The sequence below is a fragment of the Salvia splendens genome, unplaced genomic scaffold (genome assembly GCF_004379255.2).
Source record: "Salvia splendens isolate huo1 unplaced genomic scaffold, SspV2 ctg863, whole genome shotgun sequence".
NCBI lineage: Eukaryota > Viridiplantae > Streptophyta > Magnoliopsida > Lamiales > Lamiaceae > Salvia > Salvia splendens.
Genome location: NW_024599546.1, coordinates 456 through 21,926, shown reverse-complemented (window position 1 = coordinate 21,926; position 21,471 = coordinate 456). Strand labels below are relative to the sequence as shown.

At 38.3% G+C, this 21,471-nt stretch overlaps 1 protein-coding gene and 2 long non-coding RNA genes across 5 annotated transcripts; all 3 read right to left on the bottom strand.

The window, feature by feature from the left end:
* Positions 1-6,051: 6,051 nt before the first annotated feature.
* Positions 6,052-8,226, bottom strand: LOC121791646 (CASP-like protein IN26). The gene is made up of 4 exons (XM_042189520.1): positions 8,214-8,226; positions 7,939-8,023; positions 6,854-6,980; positions 6,052-6,498 (listed from the first exon to the last, which is right to left on the bottom strand). Exons 1-4 carry the CDS (start codon positions 8,224-8,226, stop codon positions 6,274-6,276), a joined length of 450 nt encoding a protein of 149 aa, XP_042045454.1. The 3' UTR covers positions 6,052-6,273.
* A 721-nt stretch (positions 8,227-8,947) lies between these two features.
* LOC121791647 lies at positions 8,948-11,037 on the bottom strand. Of its 2 annotated transcripts, XR_006048685.1 has the most exons (3): positions 10,623-11,023; positions 9,689-9,753; positions 8,948-9,182 (listed from the first exon to the last, which is right to left on the bottom strand). It is a non-coding gene; the product is annotated as an uncharacterized LOC121791647 (long non-coding RNA). The 2 variants fall into 2 exon arrangements; XR_006048683.1 differs by lacking the exon at positions 9,689-9,753 and having other exon boundaries at positions 10,623-11,037.
* Positions 11,038-17,912: 6,875 nt separating this feature from the next.
* Positions 17,913-19,847, bottom strand: LOC121791648. 2 transcript variants are annotated; one of them, XR_006048687.1, is made up of 3 exons: positions 19,588-19,847; positions 18,654-18,718; positions 17,913-18,147 (listed from the first exon to the last, which is right to left on the bottom strand). It is a non-coding gene; the product is annotated as an uncharacterized LOC121791648 (long non-coding RNA). The 2 variants fall into 2 exon arrangements; XR_006048686.1 differs by lacking the exon at positions 18,654-18,718.
* Between the last annotated feature and the right edge of the window lie 1,624 nt (positions 19,848-21,471).

The following is a 21,471-nucleotide window of genomic DNA, read 5'->3' as shown; positions in this document are numbered from 1 at the left end:
TAAATTTATGTATATGTTAACTAATAAATAATATTATTACACATTGAAAGAAAATTCTTATACAAATTGTATAAACCAACAATAATTATTATATAAATAAATATTTCTATATACAAATCATATTTCTCAATAATCTTTATTTTTTATCAATCAAGAATATATTTGAATAATAATTTTGTTTATATATATTATACAAACATGAAGAAAAGTAGAAGATAAAAGAAAGTTTTGTATCCCACATTGGAAAAAAGATGAATGAATGCTCTAAACATGTAGTTATAAAAGAAAATACTTCAACATATTTTGTCCCACATCGAAAGTGAAACATAAAACATTCAAGGATGTCTCTATAAAAGAGAAACAACAAGAATGATTTTGTCCCACATCTAAAGTGAAACATAAAACATTCAAGGATGTCTCTATAAAAGAGAAACAACCAAGAATGATTTTGTCCCACATCGAAAGTGAAACATAAAACATTCAAGGATGTCTCTATAAAAGAGAAACAACCAAGAATGGTTTCATAAATTCACAAGCCCATCAAATATCTATGGGCTATTATGAATTTCTTGTATTCATTTATTTGTAAAAATTGTATTTAAGTATAAAAATCATTTTTATAAATAAAAAGTATTTTTTTTTAAAATTTTCGGTTGAACCGCCGGTTCATGCCAAAAACCGACGGTTTTGAACAGCCTCGTGAACCGGTGGTTTTTTGAACCGGAACCGGAACCGCCGGGACCCTTGGCGGGCCGGTTCCGGTTCATGCATATGATGAACCGTGAACCGCCGGTTCATGAACCGGAACCGGCGGTTCGGAACCGTTGTGCATGCCTAACCAGGACCGCCCCCGTGAGCATATTTGGCGGTTTCAGTTCCGGTTTGGAATCACCGATTTTTCGGTGGTTTTAATTGTCCTGGTTCAGATTTTGGCCGTTTCTTATTTCTTTTTATATGTATTTTGATATATACTTTATCTGTTTGCCAAAACCTGACATGTTTTGCTATTTTGGATTATCTAATTTTTAAAGACACATTTACCTTTTTGGTAAATGGACCTTATACTCTACTAACCGATTATACTCACATTTTCTATTACTCCCTCTGTCCCGGATAATTCGTCTCACTTTGACCGAGCACGGTTTTTAGAAATGTAATGAAAAGTGAGTTGAAAAAGTTAGTGGAATGTGGGTCCTACTTTTATATATTAGTTTTATAATAAAATGTGAGTAGGAATGAGTTAGTGGAATATGGAGTCCACTACCAAAAATGGTAAAAAGTGAAATGAGACAAATTATGTGGGACGAATTGAAATGAAAAAATGGGACAAATTATCCGGGACGGAGGGAGTAAAATATAAAAAGAAGACTCACATTTCACTAACTTTTTCAACAATTTCCTTTATAAAATGCGTCAATTAAATAGCGGACATTTGAAGTTTACATATGAATTATCTTCTCTGTGGATTTGTTACATAAAATTACCGATATGAATGTTATTTTGAGAGCAATCACAATGGTGGCCGATCGCTACCGTCTACCGATCCGCCACCCTATCATCGTTGATCGGCTCCCATTGTGGGGAGGGGCCGATCTCCCATCCCCAACACCTCTCCCCTCTCGCCGATGCATCGCCCCGGCCGACGCCCATATCGGCCCTACCGTGGCCTCCATTGCAGGGGCTCGGGCCGATATAAGCGCCGATATTTTTTATTTTTTTTAATTTAATTCATCTCTTCTACCCATTATATACATCTCATTCCCCATCAACTTACATTCTTCCATCTCCAATCTTAATTTTTTTACTTTCCTCTAGCAAAATGAATTCCGATGAGTCCACTATTTCCAGTCATGGGAACCGATTTGCCGGCCAAGGAGGTCACTTTCGAACCTGCTTGCGGGAAACCAGTTTCCCGGGGGTGGCCAATTTCCCCGGGGCGGCCAATTTCCTGCGGAAAAACATGTTCGGGGTGGGAAACCAATTCTCCCAGTTTGGGATGAGGGGAAACCAGTTTCCGTGCCAAGGAGGTCTGGTCTCCCTCTTTTCAATGGCCCCAATATGTTGGTGCTAGTAGATCGATGAACACATCGCGTTCCGGTGATGATGTCTACTGCCCAATGATGTGCCCAAGCATTTTTGGTATCCCCAGGACTAATGAATTCACTGTTCAACTGGAAACCCAAGTTCCGGTAAAAGACCTGAACTTCCGCACCGACGAGTACGAGGTGTCAGACATGGAGCCGTCTCCTCCTAGGCCGAAGGCGAAGGCAGCGAAGGGGAAGAAGAAGGAGAAAGTGGGGGCGATGTCTGAGGGTGGGCGTGTTAGGATTGGTACACTGAAGAGCATATTTCGAGCATGTTGCACGGATAGAATTGTTTGTATACAATAAACTCTACAATCAACTTTTAACCCAAGGCGAGAAGAAGTAATTTTATCGCATTGATGTTTGCTTATGCATTTATAAGATGTTTCTTAAACATTTAAATGTATAAGAAGCAAACAAGTGTAATTCTTCTGCATAGTAGACTAGTCGTGAAGGACGTCCACAGAAGGTGACGTAGTTGGTTCTTTGTAGAAGAGAAATATAATTTCACAACCTAGATAGGCTATGGTTACTTATCGTGAAAGGTTGCAGTGTATGCCTGCATATATCCTTAGCTTAGGGAATAAACGACACTGGTGTGGTGTAGCAATGAAGGATCTAACAGTTGAGATAAGTCTTTCTTGTTATTTACTGAAAGACGAGGTCTCGGTGATTGTTATTTCTTAATCATTGTTGACATAACATTGAGCATACGATATTGATTATGCACTACTTTGATTTATCAAATGGTGCGGATTTTTCACGATCCAAGAATCCTGATATATTGTGCAGTAGTGATCAATGTCTAGAGATGCTAGTATTGATAATATCCTCAAGAGGTGTTTGAAAAAATGTTTATTATTTCGAACTCGGCCGGTTGGAATTTGTTCCAGAATAATAAAAAAGATTTGAACTAGACAACTCTTGGAAAAAAATACTCACTTCGTCCCACAATAATTGTCACTCTTGCTGCTGGCACAAGTCTTAAGAAATATAAAGAAAAGTTGGTTGAAAAAGTTAGTGGAATGCGAGACCCATTTTTTTATATCGGTTTTATAAAAAAAATGTGAGTGATTTGAGTTAGTGGAATGTGTGACCTACTTACCATTTATGGTAAAAATAAAGTGCAACAATTATTGTGGGACGGGCCGAAATGGAAAAGAGTGACAAATATTGTGGGACGGAGGGAGTATTAATTAATTAAAGTCAAATAGCATACTTAAATTAATTAATGAATATTTATATCTTAAACATGGAAAATAATAAATTAAAGAGGTAAAGCCCATATTACTCGTAATTTGAGATTGGACAGACAGTCAATATTATTATATTATAGTGGATGATAATAATATTCTGTTTGAATTTGAATTAAATTGGGTCTCAATTTAATCAGTAAAAGTCCAATAGGTTCGGCCCAAGTCCAACCTCCCCTAATCTAGCCCATCATAAGTCTTTATAAAAGAAGATTAGAAAAGGAGATTAATAAGAATTTTAATTTAAAATTTCGTTCTCCCCTCTCTGGAGTGAACGCATTTTTCAGTTCTCTCCAAGACTAAAATTCTATCTTCTTTCCGACCAAGCCCTTTTCTATTCTAACAAACTTTACCCACCCAAAGGTCTTTATCTGAGTTCGGGATACAAATTAGAAGGTTCATGGTTGAGTACAAAGAACATCACGTGGAGAAGGTCAAAGCAATCGTCGATTATTTGGAGAATCAGATCGGTAATTCTAAACCGTAGAAATTCATGAATTAGGATTTAAATTCCTTTTACATGAATTATTTGGGTTCTTGTATGTAATTATGTGTTTAACATGTGAGTAATTTATCCCATAATCAGTCAAATAGATGTGTAGATCTGATTTATTTGTTTATGCATGTCTTCCATTGTGGAAAGGGTACCAAACCCCAGCATGGCGTACGAGGAGTACCTACTCAATAGAGGAGTCGATTGCTCTTGCTCGTTGTTGGGAAGATATCTCTGAGGACCCCGTTATAGCCAAAACGGGTATGTCGGAGGCGTTGCAGACAAGATCGGTGAGGACGCGCCTGACGGTCTCCGGGAGCTATAGCTGCGGTGGGCCAGACCCTATCGACTTGTCAGAGGACCAAACGCCAAGTGAGCCTACTCCCCAGTGCCCAATCGACGAGAAAGCAACGAAGGCGAAAGCGGAGGCGGGGAAGGTAGTGTCTAGCGGGACGGATACCCAATCCGCACCAGTCCAGGACGATTGTGCATTGGGCAGTGCCGCCTTCGCACAATCGATGGTGGGCCTCTACGGCATGCACATGAAAGCCAAACATCGATTTGTGAAGAATTCCATCTGGAAAACCATCCAAGAGATGAAGAGAAAGATAGGTCTTGTCAAGGAGGACGAGCCGGAATCCGAGTCTGATTGATGTGTGTTGCCGTTGTTGTCTATGTTTTTATCTATCTTTATCTTGTTTTTTTTATGAAATTTGTTTTTTTTATTACGTTATCTTTAATTTTCACCAACAATTAAAAGTGAAATATATAAAAATAGTGTTGATGTGGAAATGAGATAGGCTCTGAGATTGGTTGCATTGCTAGGAGATACGCTCTGAGATGGACTGCTGACATGGCAGGAGGAAATGGAGATAGTCTCAGAGATGGGCTGTTGACGTGGCAAGAGGAATGGAGATAGGCTATGAGATGGCCTCCAGATTTAAGGCCCTTATTGTGAATGCTCTAGGAGCAATCTCAATCGGAGCCTTAAATCCGGAGCTCATCTCAGAGCCCATTTCTCTACAATGGGAGCCCTCATAGAGTCTATCTCATTTCCACATCAACACTATTTTCTTTTATTTTTAATGTCAATGCCTAAATAATTTAAATTAAAATACTTAATAAATTAATTCTCTACTCATATTTTTCTCTCACACATAATTAAGGATGAGGTATTTATAAGGGAAGAAAATTAATAAATTAATTTTTAAAAAAAATTGAAAATCAGCCCCGGTGCCCAGCAATAAGTGTTCTTATTATTAGTGTCCCAACTAAAATTAAAGGACGTAACTGGAAGCTTTCTAAAAATGCAAAAGATTAAGTTAATTTGTCTTTCATTTATGATGTTTTTTTGCGTCCTAAAGTATTGTTATATTTTAAAATTTTCCAATGCAAATAATTGTGTTTCAATTTTTGTGTCCCTAAAAAATCATGTAAGTTTTTTGTAGTGATAGGTAAATGTTTACAAGTATTTCAATAAAACTATTGAGTCATTTTCAGGATATTCATAGAAATTAACTAAGTATCTCTTACTCCTTCCGTCCCACTCAAGATATTCACATATTTTAATGGTACGAGATTTTAGGAAGAGTTGTTGTGGAATAAAATAGAGAGAAAAATGTAGTTGAATATTTTAATGAAGAGAGATGAGAGAGGAGGTTATTTCTAAAATTGAAAAGTGGTCATCTTGATTGAGACAAACAAAAAAGGAAAGGTGGACATCTTGAATGGGACGGAGAAAGTACAATATAAAATGGTGCTATTTAAATTTTATATAAATAATTATCTAAATATTATATTTATAGTTTGGTCCGATCAATCCCCACGAATATAAATTTATGGACACACCAATGCTCCACGCCTCTCTCACTATTGCAGTATGTTGATTGGGGGTGTTCGGTTTGCAAGATTGTATACATGATTAAATTTGTAGTGTGTTTGGTTCTTGAGATTCAACCTCACAACTCAATCCTAGATGGATAATCATGGTATAATTAGATATAGCTAAGCTCCTATGACTAAAATAATCTCACAACTCAATCCTAGATTGTATCTTGGTATTATTTTATCTTGAAAACCGAACACCACATTAGTGTTTACTTCTTTGAATTGATTTTGCCGAAATTATATTTCTATAGATGTTGTAATTTTATTTATTGCTTTCTTTGCACTTGGAAAGCACATATGCAACTATATAATATTGAATTTGTATAGTAAAAAGTAATTACAAACCTTTGATGATTGTGGATGTCATTCAAGGAAACATTTTAGTATAGAGAATCTCGACCAAGGAAACCTACTTTGTTACATATGCACATGCAAGATATAAATACATATTCACAGACAGCATGCAATTCCACAAACTGATTTATACACAAACTCACGATCATCAATTCACACACGCACGCACACACACATGCTAGGTCTTTTTTTTTTACATGGACTATTTTGGGATCTTCTTGGAGATAGAGTAGAGAGAAAGGAGAATGAGGAGAGCAAGCACAACCGAGGCAAAGAGCGAGACAGCAACGGAAGCTCCGACATATGTACAAAACTTGTCATAAACATTGCAAACTTTACCCCATCCCAGATGAGAATTTCCCTTCAAACCGGTGTAAGCAATCGCACCTGCCGATCCAGTTGCTGCGCTAACAATTCCTAGCAGTAGCTGGATTTACACAAAAACAAAATAAATGCAGCGTATTGGTATACATGCAGAACTGAAACCACTATATATGTCTCATAGACCGACTTATGATTTTAAATAAAATCTACTGATCTTTTCGCATACGGTTTTTTTTAAGAGGGAATATTTTTTTTAGTCTACAAACTTTGTCAAACTATCATTTTTGGTCCATAATATATGAAAATATCTTTTGATGTCCGTCAACTTCGACTTAATATCATTGGAACTACTTTTTCATTTTTTTGGATAAAAATACCCTTAAGGCCATGAAGGGCAATTTAGTCTATTTCGGAGGGAGGGAGGGAGGGAGGGAGAGTATTAAAGTTGAAAAACTTACAACATCAACAATGAGGAAATGAGATAAGAGTTGTGGGCAGAAGCCAGGTTTGAGGAGAGTATAAAATGACAAGAGTGTGGTGATGATGCTGTACAACCCCGCAACTGAGAGTGCTGCTACAAAGTATCTGCATTTTTATAATTACAACAGATTAATTTTATACTACTACTACTTAATTATAATATCATATACTATTAGCCTAAGACAGTAATCTCAAATTAAAGTCAAATTAAGCATAATATATTTACTGTAGCATTGCTTGTGATGGCACAGTAATGACCAACCACCAACAACATGTGATAGTCAAAGATTATATCATATGTACATCAAAATATTATACTACTAGTTTTAATTTATACTCCCTCTGTCCGCTATTTATAGTCGCATTTTGATTCGACATGAGTTTAAAAAGATTGTTTGATTTTATAAAGAAAAATGGAAAAATGAGTTAGTGGAATGTGGACTCCACTCTTATATATTGATTTTATAATATAATGTGAGTGTAATAATTTATGTGAATGGTGCGGTCCACTTACTTACAAGAAAATAAAAAAAGATAAATGTGACTTTAAATTGCGGACACCCCGAAATGACAACATGGGGCATTTTTTAATTGCGGATACATGGAGTAATTTTTTTTTTCCTACTAATTATCAGGTAATATCTATAGTGTATACATATATACACATATACATATAGAAATACTAAATCACATGAATCTCAAAATCAATCAAGAAATATTTTCAAAACTTTCTAAGAATTCCAGACAAATATAACTAACAAAATCTCAGGTTTCCACCCAAGAGATCGCAATGGGATAAGATCTAATAGTAATAAATAAAATTATTTAACTATATTTCGTTCAGAAGGTAATATATACGCAACTGTAAATATTTTTTGAAAATTTATAGAGACGTAAAAATTATTGTAATATGCAACACTAATTTTACTTAGTTTGTCTTGTATGTATAATCAACTCATGTCATGCATAAACATATAAATATATAGCACACAATCAGTGTATTTGTGCGTGCATATATATATATATATATATATATATATATATATATATAAGTATAACTGACATGAGAGCTGGTGAGTGGTTGAATTTGGCATCTCTTGAATTCACTGTTTCCTTGCTGGTAACAATCACCACAACCGCCACCACGGCTGTCACGACCGCCCCTTAGGGTTAATAAAAGCGGGCGATCGCGACTTAAAGGGGTTTAAATGAAAGGACATAGAAGACTAGGGTTTCAATAAAAGTTTGACCAAGAATTTAAGTTTACTAATTAAACGGCCAAAGATATTTAAAATAAAAGCAAAGACCAAAGGTTTGACATTTATAAAAAAAGGGTACGAGATTTCAACATTCAATCAAACAGTTTCATAGTTAAATAAAAATATAAGTAAAGATAATATCACAGCGGAAGCATCCAAGAGAAGAGTGAAGTCATGTGTGAAGACACAACGACACTCGAAGTTTCAAAATAACCATATTATTATTTCTGCTCAACACCACCAACCGCTCGTCGCTGCTCAACCTGCACATAGAGAAAACATATGCAGGGCTGAGTACTTTTGAAAATACTCAGTGGCTCGTGCCGAAAACATTTTAAGTAAGAGTACATATTATTATCATGCCATACGTAGGTAACCATCGGGGTTTGAGATTAAAAGACCCGAGGCACCGAAACATTTTCCATTGTTCAAAATAGCGACTGCGCAGTCATTTTTCCCATCGTCATCAACCATATCTGCCAATACATGACAAGGAATGCGGCCGCAAACCAGGTCACTAGACCGGCCAGCCCGTACGCTAGCACACGATCTACCATAGGTGTACACTAATCCACGTAGGGTTTGCGGCCCTACGAGGACCCGAATTCGATTTATATAACAGTGGCAACAGCCACATCAGATAGGCATGTCAAAACAAATCACGGCATGATAATCGCTTTAAACCGCCCCTTAGGGTTAATAAAAGCGGGCGATCGCGACTTAAAGGGGTTTAAATGAAAGGACATAGAAGACTAGGGTTTCAATAAAAGTTTGACCAAGAATTTAAGTTTACTAATTAAACGGCCAAAGATATTTAAAATAAAAGCAAAGACCAAAGGTTTGACATTTATAAAAAAAGGGTACGAGATTTCAACATTCAATCAAACAGTTTCATAGTTAAATAAAAATATAAGTAAAGATAATATCACAGCGGAAGCATCCAAGAGAAGAGTGAAGTCATGTGTGAAGACACAACGACACTCGAAGTTTCAAAATAACCATATTATTATTTCTGCTCAACACCACCAACCGCTCGTCGCTGCTCAACCTGCACATAGAGAAAACATATGCAGGGCTGAGTACTTTTGAAAATACTCAGTGGCTCGTGCCGAAAACATTTTAAGTAAGAGTACATATTATTATCATGCCATACGTAGGTAACCATCGGGGTTTGAGATTAAAAGACCCGAGGCACCGAAACATTTTCCATTGTTCAAAATAGCGACTGCGCAGTCATTTTTCCCCATCGTCATCAACCATATCTGCCAATACATGACAAGGAATGCGGCCGCAAACCAGGTCACTAGACCGGCCAGCCCGTACGCTAGCACACGATCTACCATAGGTGTACACTAATCCACGTAGGGTTTGCGGCCCTACGAGGACCCGAATTCGATTTATATAACAGTGGCAACAGCCACATCAGATAGGCATGTCAAAACAAATCACGGCATGATAATCGCTTTAAACCACCCTTATCTCTCCACAGTCATACGTAAAAGATTTTAATAAAATAAAAACCCACACATAGTGTAGGGTAGAAAAGAAGCCCACCTCGACCGTTTAGATTTCAAGTATCGCTTTTCCTTTGATATCACGTTTAGCGCACGAATTATCACCTTTAGATAAGGTATTCTCAATTAGTCACCAACATGGACTTAATATTATGCATGTCCTTAATTCTTCCCTTTTCCCAACAACAAATGGAAATCACATCATAGCATAACATCTTTGCATATCACATCCTCTCGTCACATATATAAATCATGTATGCCACTCAAAACATAGAAATATAGTTATTTGCAAAGGTAGGAATCTGGCAGCACTGCGCAACCATTTTATAAAAATCATTTAAAAATCATCCGACTTCCGTTGGGGCTAAAACTTTACGACCAAGCAATAGACTCATCAAATAACTTCCAGTTTAAATTTCATGTCAAAATAACCTTTTTAGGTCGGTCAAACAGAAAGCATAACCTACTGGTCGAGAAAACACTTTCTGCCAGAAATGCGCAGTCAACTTTAAAAATTCACCATAAATTCATCTTTCGTCCAAATGAGTTGAAATTAACACACAACACAGAAGACATCAAGAGGTTCACTCAGGAAAAAGAATCGATCAAATCGGAGTTCATGTGGTTAGTCAAAAACGAGTCGGAACTCACTGTTCGGAAATCACAGTTTCTCATGCTTTTAGGAATTCGAATTAGGGTTTATCCTTACTTATTCAAAATCAACCTTTTCATGGTTTTAACATACAAGCATGCTCAAAAGGGTCTTTAGACACATATTTTCATGAAATCACATATCATTCACCGAGGATTCATTAAATCATCAACCAATTGAAATCAAAACGCATTCACACAAACGATTACACATTCCCACCGATCAAACCTTTAGATCTGCATTCCCTACACTCTCTACATGCATGAGGGAAATAAAGAAGAGTTGAGATGGAGAGGAATGAAGAATAGAGTCCGATCTTTACCTCTCTTGGACGAAACAATCGGTAGAAAGCGAACAAAACCTTGGTTCTTCAATAATCTCTTGGGGAATTGATGGGATCTTGAGTAGAATGGATGAACAAGTGTGGGAGGAGATGAAAAGTGGGAGGGGGCGTGTGATTTGAGAAGTGGGCGTGTGATTTGAGGGTGGCTAGGGCTAGGGATTTTGTTAAGTCCCTATTTATAGAGTTAGGGAAACTAATTATTCCACAATTAATTTAGAGGATATGGGAGAATAATTGAAATAAAGATTGAGAGATTTGGGAGGAGAATGGCGTGATTTTTGGGGAGAGAATAAGGAGGATTTTGAAAATGGCTACTTAATTAGCCTCTAATTTAATTTGGTATTTTCACGGAGCAGAATAAAATAATACGGAGCAAGAAAAATTAAATAAAAATCCTCCCACAATTGGGATTAGGCGTGTGTTTTAAATTCCTCCCACAAGGAATAAATTTCCAAATCTTTAATAAATAAAGATATGGAATGATTTGGTAGGATATTCCAATTAAAACATGGAAAGAAATAATTAAGGGATCAAAATAAATAATGAACAATTTCTTCTCCACAAGTAAGGAGATTTCGAAATCTCCTTAGGAAAATAATAGGGGGCCGATTTTCTAAAGCAAGAAATAGGGTAATTAAGCTTTGGATTTAATTGGATAATTATCCCAAGCAAATAATTAAATCCAAGAAAATAGAATTCACCTCCTTAAATTAATAGTGGTCGAAAATTCCACAATGAAAAGGGCAAGGTGATTATTTATGCCTCTAATTAAATCTCACTCCCCATGATAATATAATTCACCGCAATATATTTCATTCCACATCAATTAATTTAAGCCACGTCATAGAATCAACGAATTTGACTTGGTCAAAACAAAATTAGGTCACCAAAGTAAACACATAATAATTCGTCATTTAATTTCTGCAATCAAAGCAATAAATACAACATTTTAGGGTTCGAAAATTAGGGTTCAAAAAGTGGGGCGTTACATCCTACCACTCTTAAAAGAAATTTCGTCCCGAAATTTGGTACTCTCATGAGAAGAGTTCCGGGTAAAACTCCATCATCTTCTCCTCAAGCTCCCACGTGGCTTCTTCGTGCCCGTGGTTTCTCCACTGCACTTTCACGTAAGCAACCGTTTTATTTCTCACGTTTTCGACCTTTTGGTCTAGAATTGTTTGGGGTTTCTCCTCGTAGCTCATGTCCGTGTTCAACGCGACTTCTTGGTAGTGAATCACGTGCTTTGGGTCAAACACGTATTTCTGCAACTGCGACACATGAAAGACGTTGTGCACGTTCCCAAGGTTCGGAGGTAGCGCCAAGCGATATGCAACAGGACCCACTCCTTCAAGGATTTCATACGGTCCAATAAATCGCGGTTTCAATTTTCCCTTGACACCAAAACGCGTTATCCCTTTCGACGGGGATACCTTGAGAAAGACCTTGTCGCCTGCTTGAAATTGTAAGTCAGTTCGTCGTGCGTCCGCGTATGACTTCTGCCTGTCTTGAGCTTCTTTTATCCTTGCACGAATTTGTCGGACGATTCCAACCATTTCTTCGACTGCGTCGGGCCCGAGTACCCTTCTCTCACCGACTTCGTCCCAGTAGAGCGGGGATCTACACTTTCTCCCGTACAAGGCTTCGTACGGCGCCATGTTTATCGTTGCCTGGAAGCTGTTGTTGTAGGCAAATTCGATCAATGGGAGTGCGGACTCCCACTCACTCCTCGGTCCAACACCACGGCTCTCAACATATCCTCGAGGGTTTGGATCGTTCTTTCGGATTGTCCGTCCGTCTGCGGGTGAAAAGCTGTACTGAAGTTCAGTCGAGTGCCTAGCTCACGTTGTAGGCTGATCCAAAACCTTGACGTGAACTTCGGGTCACGGTCTGACGTGATCGTCACGGGGACTCCATGCAGTCGCACTATCTCCTTTATGTACACTTGAGCTAGCTTGTTAGATCCATAGGTCATGGGTATCGGTATGAAGTGCGCACTCTTCGTGAGTCGGTCTATAACTACCCAGATGGCAGTATTCCCTCTTTGCGTCTTTGGCAAGGCTGTCACAAAGTCCATGGCGATGTGCTCCCACTTCCACTCGGGGATTTCTAGTGGTTGCAACTTCCCATACGGTCGCTGATGTAGAGCCTTCACCTGTTGGCAGGCTAAGCAGCGCTCCACGAAGGCCGCTATGTCCCTCTTCATACCATTCCACCAAAAGGACTTCTTCAAGTCTTGGTACATTTTCGTACTTCCTGGGTGGGCGGTATAAGGGTCTCATGAGCTTCGCTCATCACCTCGTTTTTAAGTTCTTCGTCGTCCGGTATGCATAGCCTTCCTTGGAAGGTAAGCGCGTTGTCACCTTCTTCACTAAAGTTTCCGGATTCACCGGTTCGCACTTCTATACGAACTCCCTCTAGTTTCGCATCCATTCGTTGTGCTTCAACGATTCTTGTCCTTAGATCAGGCTTAACCACCAAAGTGGCGATTCACGCTTCTACCGTTTCTGGTGCTCTCACCACTTCCAAACGCATCTTACAAAACTCGCGGACCAAGCTTTCTTCTCTGGTGAGAAATGTGGCTAGTTGGGAATGACTCTTCCGGCTCAAGGCATCTGCCACTACATTTGCCTTGCCGGGGTGGTAGTTGATGCCACAATCGTAGTCCTTCACCAATTCGAGCCACCTTCGTTGTCGCATGTTTAAATCCTTTTGCTCGAAGAAATATTTCAGGCTTTTGTGGTCCGTAAAGATCTCATATCGAACTCCGTAGAGATGATGTCTCCATATCTTTAAGGCGTGTACCACTGCTGCTAACTCCAAATCGTGGGTTGGATAGTTCAACTCGTGTGGCCTCAAATGCCGGGATGCGTAAGCAATCACCTTGTTGTTTTGCATCAACACACATCCAAGTCCCACCTTCGAAGCGTCCGTGTATACCACGTAGTTCACTCCAGGTTCCGGTACAGCTAAGATTGGTGCACTAGTTAGCTTTTCCTTCAAGAGTTGAAAACTAGCCTCGCACTCGGGAGTCCAATTGACTTTCACTCCCTTCTTGAGTTGTTGTGTCATGGGTCTCACTATCTTGGAGAACCCTTCTATAAACCTTCGATAGTATCCCGCCAAACCTAGAAAACTTCGAATCTCGTTTGGTGTCGAAGGTGCTTTCCACTGTTGCACCGCCTCAACCTTAGCGGGATCTACTCGAATTCCTTCTTTCGACACGATGTGAGCAAGGAAATTTACTTCCTTTAGCCAAAACTCGCACTTGCTGAGTTTGGCGTACAACTTCTCGCTGCTCAAAGTCTCCAAGGCGATTCGTAGATGTTCTTCGTGCTCCTTCTCATTCTTCGAGTACACAAGCACGTCATCTATGAACACCAAGACAAACTTATCCAAGTAGGGATGAAACACTCGGTTCATCAAGTCTATGAATACCGCGGGTGCATTCGCCAACCCGAACGGCATCACGACGAACTCGTAGTGACCATATCTCGTACGAAAAGCCGTCTTCGGTATGTCCTCTCTTCGGACTCTCAACTGATGGTACCCGGACCTCAAGTCCATCTTAGAGAACACACCGGCTCCTCGAAGTTGATCGAATAGGTCGTCTATCCTTGGTAGTGGATACTTGTTCTTGAGAGTCATCTTGTTCTCTGTAGTCGATGCACATCCTCATCGATCCATCCTTCTTCTTCACAAAAAGCACCGGTGCGCCCCATGGTGAAACACTGGGTCTAATAAAACCCAGGTCCATGAGCTCTTGGAGCTGTATCTTGAGTTCTTCTAACTCCTTAGGCGCCATTCTGTATGGTGCCTTAGACACAGGTGCCGACCCTGGTGCTAGATCGATCGTGAACTCCAATTGCCGATCTGGCGGTGGTCCAGGCAAAGCTTCAGGAAAGACGTCCGGAAATTCCTGCACGACGGCTACGTCTTCCATTTTCTTTTCTCCTTTCTCCTCTCCTTGTAGATAGACGAGATGAGCAGGACGCCCCTTTCTTACCATCGTACTAGCTTGGAGCGCGGAGAGGATAGATGCTCGCCGGTTCCTCAAGATTCCATAGCATAAGGTGGGTTCCTTGCCCGGGGCTTGTAGAGATATATGTCTCTCCTTACAACGAATCGTCGCAAAAATTCGTGGTTAACCAAACCATTCCTAGAATTACGTCGATATCCTTCATCGCCATAACTTGCAAATCGTGAGCGACTAACTTAAGTTCTCCCATGAAAATTTCTATTAACTCTCCTCGTTTTGTCTTCCAACTTCCACACGATTTTTCTAATATTCATGGTATTATCACACATTTCTCTTCTCGATCATATCGCCGTCCCGTGGCTCTTTCTCGTCACCTTTCATAGGTTATTTCTTGTTGACGATATTTATTTTGTGCAATAAACTCTATGAAGGGGCTTGTACTCCCTCTACAATTTCCTCGCACGATGGTGACCGTAAATACATCTTCTCATATTCTTTATTCGCTTATCGTTCGATCGATCGTTCATTCATGTATGTATCTCGTCAGTTATGTCGACGCTTCTGGTTGGTGTGTCATTTTTTTGAGCATGTCTGACTATAGAAACATATTCCCTGTGTATATCCGAATCGACTTCTGCATTTCCCTGCCGTCTAGTAACAAGGATTCGAAATTTGGCCCAACAGTCTTACTTGGATATGAACAGATTTCAAATTGTCGCAACATTGCTAAGGATGTCTTTAGTCGGGAAGGCTCCAAAATTAATCAAGGAAACAAGAACAATAATGCAATGATTGCGTTCCATTGGACTCAACCCGTCCATTATGAGAATTAAATGGTTTAGAGGTATCAATTAAAACCCATAGAGATTTGAGAGTTTACTTCTGATGAGAGCTCGGAAGAACATGAGATAGGTCATGGAAATAGGATGAAACTGCAAAATTTCTCAAATTCCATAGTTGACTGCTAGATCACAATTTGCAAAAATTCCGGAGAACAATGAATGATATCGTTCAAACATGTCAAGGACTAAAATAATCAGTCGCGGCAGGATTTAGAAACATAGACAAATGTCATGAAGTAGCACAAATAATGGTTCAACAATATCATGTGATTGGAAGAAGATGAAATCGCATCAATGGGTTCGCGGGTTTGTTAAAGACAACTCAAAGTGAATGGAACTTTTCTGAAATTTAACACGATCAACCCGTTAAGGAAGAAGAGGACAGGATAGCCTTAACTTGGTGTTGCCGAAAGAAAAATCATTGAGTATGAAACAATATATGTAGTGAAACCGAGCTAAAAAAAAATTTCACTTCTGCAAGAAAGAACTTGCCACATACATGGTCACAAAATAAAGAGGTGAACCAGTAGTTCCAAGAAGAATATTCCATCATTTGAAAAAAATAGGTCTGGAGGTGTGATTATACTGAAGGTCACAACTGTGAACAATTTTGGGGATGAAGTTCAATGACGGAAGTTCATAAGGCCAAAATATTGTCCTCATGAATAATGAATCAAAGAAGACTACTCAATCAAGCTATCCAACGTTACAAAGGCAAACACAAATTTTCGAGTCAAGTGAGTCATGACTCGGTATAGGGAAAAAATAATGGACATTACTTGGGAGTCAACCAAGGTGTTTAAATAGACAAGGGCTGACGTTTATTCCAAACGTCCCGAAATGAACTTAGAATCCAAGTAAGTACTGTTGATTTAAAAATCGTTCACTCTAGCTACGAGGGTCGCACTCCCTCGCACATTTTTTTGCGAGCCGGAACATGGTAACGTCGTTCTATGAAATCGTGGATTCCAAGTTGAGATTCATCGTATCGTCGAAATTAATGAAATTTCTTTTGATTGTCGCATCTTCAAAGTCTTCTTGCCATGCCACGTAGTTTTCGAAAAACATTGCCGCTGTACACGTGGTCTTAAGGTGTCGTAAACATCATCGTATTTGTGTCGCATCGCCATTTTGGCATGGTATGCAAGACTGCATAGTTTTATTAGATCTTAGGTATGATCTCGCCATTGTGAGGATACACCAAAGTTCGATATATATATTTTTCATTGTTTTTATCACTCAGGAAAGTGATATTGCAGTTGTCAACTTACAACTAAGTTCTAGCACGTTCAATCTAGCCTACCTCTTAGGCACTCTATACTTTCAAGCATAGCTAGAAGCCTCGTACTTCAATGTATATATGATCATTACCTAACTCAAGTTTCATATGGCTCCTACGTTTGCAACAAAATTCAAAAGTTTCACCTTTCACTCTAATAGTGGTTCTACACAATAATTCGTACTTCATCGGTCATAAATTTTCACCACATAAACGCCATCCATATATTGCACAATCAACACATTTATTCGTGTAAATCATTTGGTGTTCCATAGCATAACAAACATCGTACATTAATATATGTGAATAGCAACACTCAGTCAATCAATCATCCATATAATCGCATTTCATAAATCATGCAGTTCATGCTCATCTGTATTACAATCACAATTCGCAACTACACGCGTATCATGCTTTGAATTTCACAGTTTCCTAGTCATGGAATTTTAGCCACCTAGGCATGAAAGTTTTGTCGTTCATGGAAGCAACATGTATTTTCTTCAAGTAAAAAAATTCGCAGTTTCGTGGATGTAATAGAAAATCTCAACATCAACCAATACAAGTTCACAATCATACTTCGTGTTTCATAATTCATGTAATTTTCAATCATTAAGAATTTCATCTATCAAACTCATAGAAGTCCAATCACATATTCACCGATTTTTCTTATCGGGGTGTGCACAATAATATTCATAATTTTTTGGCATAGTCGTATTAAGCAATTTCATATCCATGTATTTTTATCATCCCACACTTCAAACAACATTTTCAAAGACGTCATATTATCTTCGATTCCCATCGAAATAATTTCATTTTCCACTAGAAGAAATATCTCCATCACACTTTCCAACATTTCACAGGTTCAGATCAAACTTATCAAAACGCTTGTTACCTCATTCTTCGTGGTTGGGCAGGGACGAGTTGTGGTGTTGAGCTTCCGATGTTTATCATTTAGCCAAATTACACATGCATAGATTTTGACTCAAACAAGACTCTTGGGTCCAGAGCGGAAAGAACTGAGGCTCTGATACCAAACTGTCACGACCGCCCCTTAGGGTTAATAAAAGCGGGCGATCGCGACTTAAAGGGGTTTAATGAACGGGCATAAAAGACTAGGGTTTCAATAAAAGTTTGACCAAAATTTAAGTTTACTAATTAAACGGCCAAAGATATTTAAAATAAAAGCAAAGACCAAAGGTTTGACATTTATAAAAAAAGGGTACGAGATTTCAACATTCAATCAAACAGTTTCATAGTTAAATAAAAATATAAGTAAAGATAATATCACAGCGGAAGCATCCAAGAGAAGAGTGAAGTCATGTGTGAAGACACAACGACACTCGAAGTTTCAAAATAACCATATTATTATTTCTGCTCAACACCACCAACCGCTCGTCGCTGCTCAACCTGCACATAGAGAAAACATATGCAGGGCTGAGTACTTTTGAAAATACTCAGTGGCTCGTGCCGAAAACATTTTAAGTAAGAGTACATATTATTATCATGCCATACGTAGGTAACCATCGGGGTTTGAGATTAAAAGACCCGAGGCACCGAAACATTTTCCATTGTTCAAAATAGCGACTGCGCAGTCATTTTTCCCCATCGTCATCAACCATATCTGCCAATACATGACAAGGAATGCGGCCGCAAACCAGGTCACTAGACCGGCCAGCCCGTACGCTAGCACACGATCTACCATAGGTGTACACTAATCCACGTAGGGTTTGCGGCCCTACGAGGACCCGAATTCGATTTATATAACAGTGGCAACAGCCACATCAGATAGGCATGTCAAAACAAATCACGGCATGATAATCGCTTTAAACCACCCTTATCTCTCCACAGTCATACGTAAAAGATTTTAATAAAATAAAAACCCACACATAGTGTAGGGTAGAAAAGAAGCCCACCTCGACCGTTTAGATTTCAAGTATCGCTTTTCCTTTGATATCACGTTTAGCGCACGAATTATCACCTTTAGATAAGGTATTCTCAATTAGTCACCAACATGGACTTAATATTATGCATGTCCTTAATTCTTCCCTTTTCCCAACAACAAATGGAAATCACATCATAGCATAACATCTTTGCATATCACATCCTCTCGTCACATATATAAATCATGTATGCCACTCAAAACATAGAAATATAGTTATTTGCAAAGGTAGGAATCTGGCAGCACTGCGCAACCATTTTATAAAAATCATTTAAAAATCATCCGACTTCCGTTGGGGCTAAAACTTTACGACCAAGCAATAGACTCATCAAATAACTTCCAGTTTAAATTTCATGTCAAAATAACCTTTTTAGGTCGGTCAAACAGAAAGCATAACCTACTGGTCGAGAAAACACTTTCTGCCAGAAATGCGCAGTCAACTTTAAAAATTCACCATAAATTCATCTTTCGTCCAAATGAGTTGAAATTAACACACAACACAGAAGACATCAAGAGGTTCACTCAGGAAAAAGAATCGATCAAATCGGAGTTCATGTGGTTAGTCAAAAACGAGTCGGAACTCACTGTTCGGAAATCACAGTTTCTCATGCTTTTAGGAATTCGAATTAGGGTTTATCCTTACTTATTCAAAATCAACCTTTTCATGGTTTTAACATACAAGCATGCTCAAAAGGGTCTTTAGACACATATTTTCATGAAATCACATATCATTCACCGAGGATTCATTAAATCATCAACCAATTGAAATCAAAACGCATTCACACAAACGATTACACATTCCCACCGATCAAACCTTTAGATCTGCATTCCCTACACTCTCTACATGCATGAGGGAAATAAAGAAGAGTTGAGATGGAGAGGAATGAAGAATAGAGTCCGATCTTTACCTCTCTTGGACGAAACAATCGGTAGAAAGCGAACAAAACCTTGGTTCTTCAATAATCTCTTGGGGAATTGATGGGATCTTGAGTAGAATGGATGAACAAGTGTGGGAGGAGATGAAAAGTGGGAGGGGGCGTGTGATTTGAGAAGTGGGCGTGTGATTTGAGGGTGGCTAGGGCTAGGGATTTTGTTAAGTCCCTATTTATAGAGTTAGGGAAACTAATTATTCCACAATTAATTTAGAGGATATGGGAGAATAATTGAAATAAAGATTGAGAGATTTGGGAGGAGAATGGCGTGATTTTTGGGAGAGAATAAGGAGGATTTTGAAAATGGCTACTTAATTAGCCTCTAATTTAATTTGGTATTTTCACGGAGCAGAATAAAATAATACGGAGCAAGAAAAATTAAATAAAAATCCTCCACAAATTGGGATTAGGCGTGTGTTTTAAATTCCTCCCACAAGGAATAAATTTCCAAATCTTTAATAAATAAAGATATGGAATGATTTGGTAGGATATTCCAATTAAAACATGGAAAGAAATAATTAAGGGATCAAAATAAATAATGAACAATTTCTTCTCCCACAAGTAAGGAGATTTCGAAATCTCCTTAGGAAAATAATAGGGGGCCGATTTTCTAAAGCAAGAAATAGGGTAATTAAGCTTTGGATTTAATTGGATAATTATCCCAAGCAAATAATTAAATCCAAGAAAATAGAATTCACCTCCTTAAATTAATAGTGGTCGAAAATTCCACAATGAAAAGGGCAAGGTGATTATTTATGCCTCTAATTAAATCTCACTCCCCATGATAATATAATTCACCGCAATATATTTCATTCCACATCAATTAATTTAAGCCACGTCATAGAATCAACGAATTTGACTTGGTCAAAACAAAATTAGGTCACCAAAGTAAACACATAATAATTCGTCATTTAATTTCTGCAATCAAAGCAATAAATACAACATTTTAGGGTTCGAAAATTAGGGTTCAAAAAGTGGGGCGTTACAACGGCTGAAGCAAACAATAGAAATCGCAGCACCACCTCAGCTAGGGCGAGGTAATTCACCCGTGCTGCCGGTGCTTTCACCTCCGGTGGTGTCTCACTAGGCGCCACTTCCTCCACCGGAGCCTCAACTACCGGAACTGGTGGGGTTTCTGTGGAGGAGGCCATGCTATAGTTGGTGTATTGTTTTATTTTTGTATGAGTGATTTAGATATGCAAGATGATTTAAATGATGTATATATAGAAGGTATAGTTTATTTGGTTTGGGAAATGGGAATTCTCTAACATACACGCTAAGTGATTTTGTGGTATATATATCTAAAGGGTAAGTACTTTACATTTATTTTTATTGGTGAAGGGTTTATCGATCCCTTAATTGAAACGTTGTAAAGTTCAAAATGAAAAATAGAGAGAGATTAACAACACTTGATTATATCCGTTACATTTACTTATCTAATACTACTACTCCCTCTTTGTCCCATTAATTGACACCATTTGACTTAACAACGGAGTTTTTAAGAAATTTAATTATAGTGGATGGAAAAGTTAGCGAAATGTGGATCATACTTTTTATATATCCCTCTGTCTCACTAAAGATGACCCACTTTCATTTTTGGTTTGTCCCAATCAAGATGACCCATTACTAAAAATAAAAACATCTTTATCTCTACTTTATTCCCTCTCTTACTTTACTATCTCCACTTAACACACAAAATAAAGTTGCATAGGAGGGAGTATTAATTTTATAATAAAACGTGGGTGAAATGAGTTAGTGAAATATGGAGTCCATTACCAAAAATAGTAAAATTGCCAATTATTGAAAAAAGACAAAAAGTGAAATTAATGTAAATTAATAAGGGTCGGCATAGTACATTAC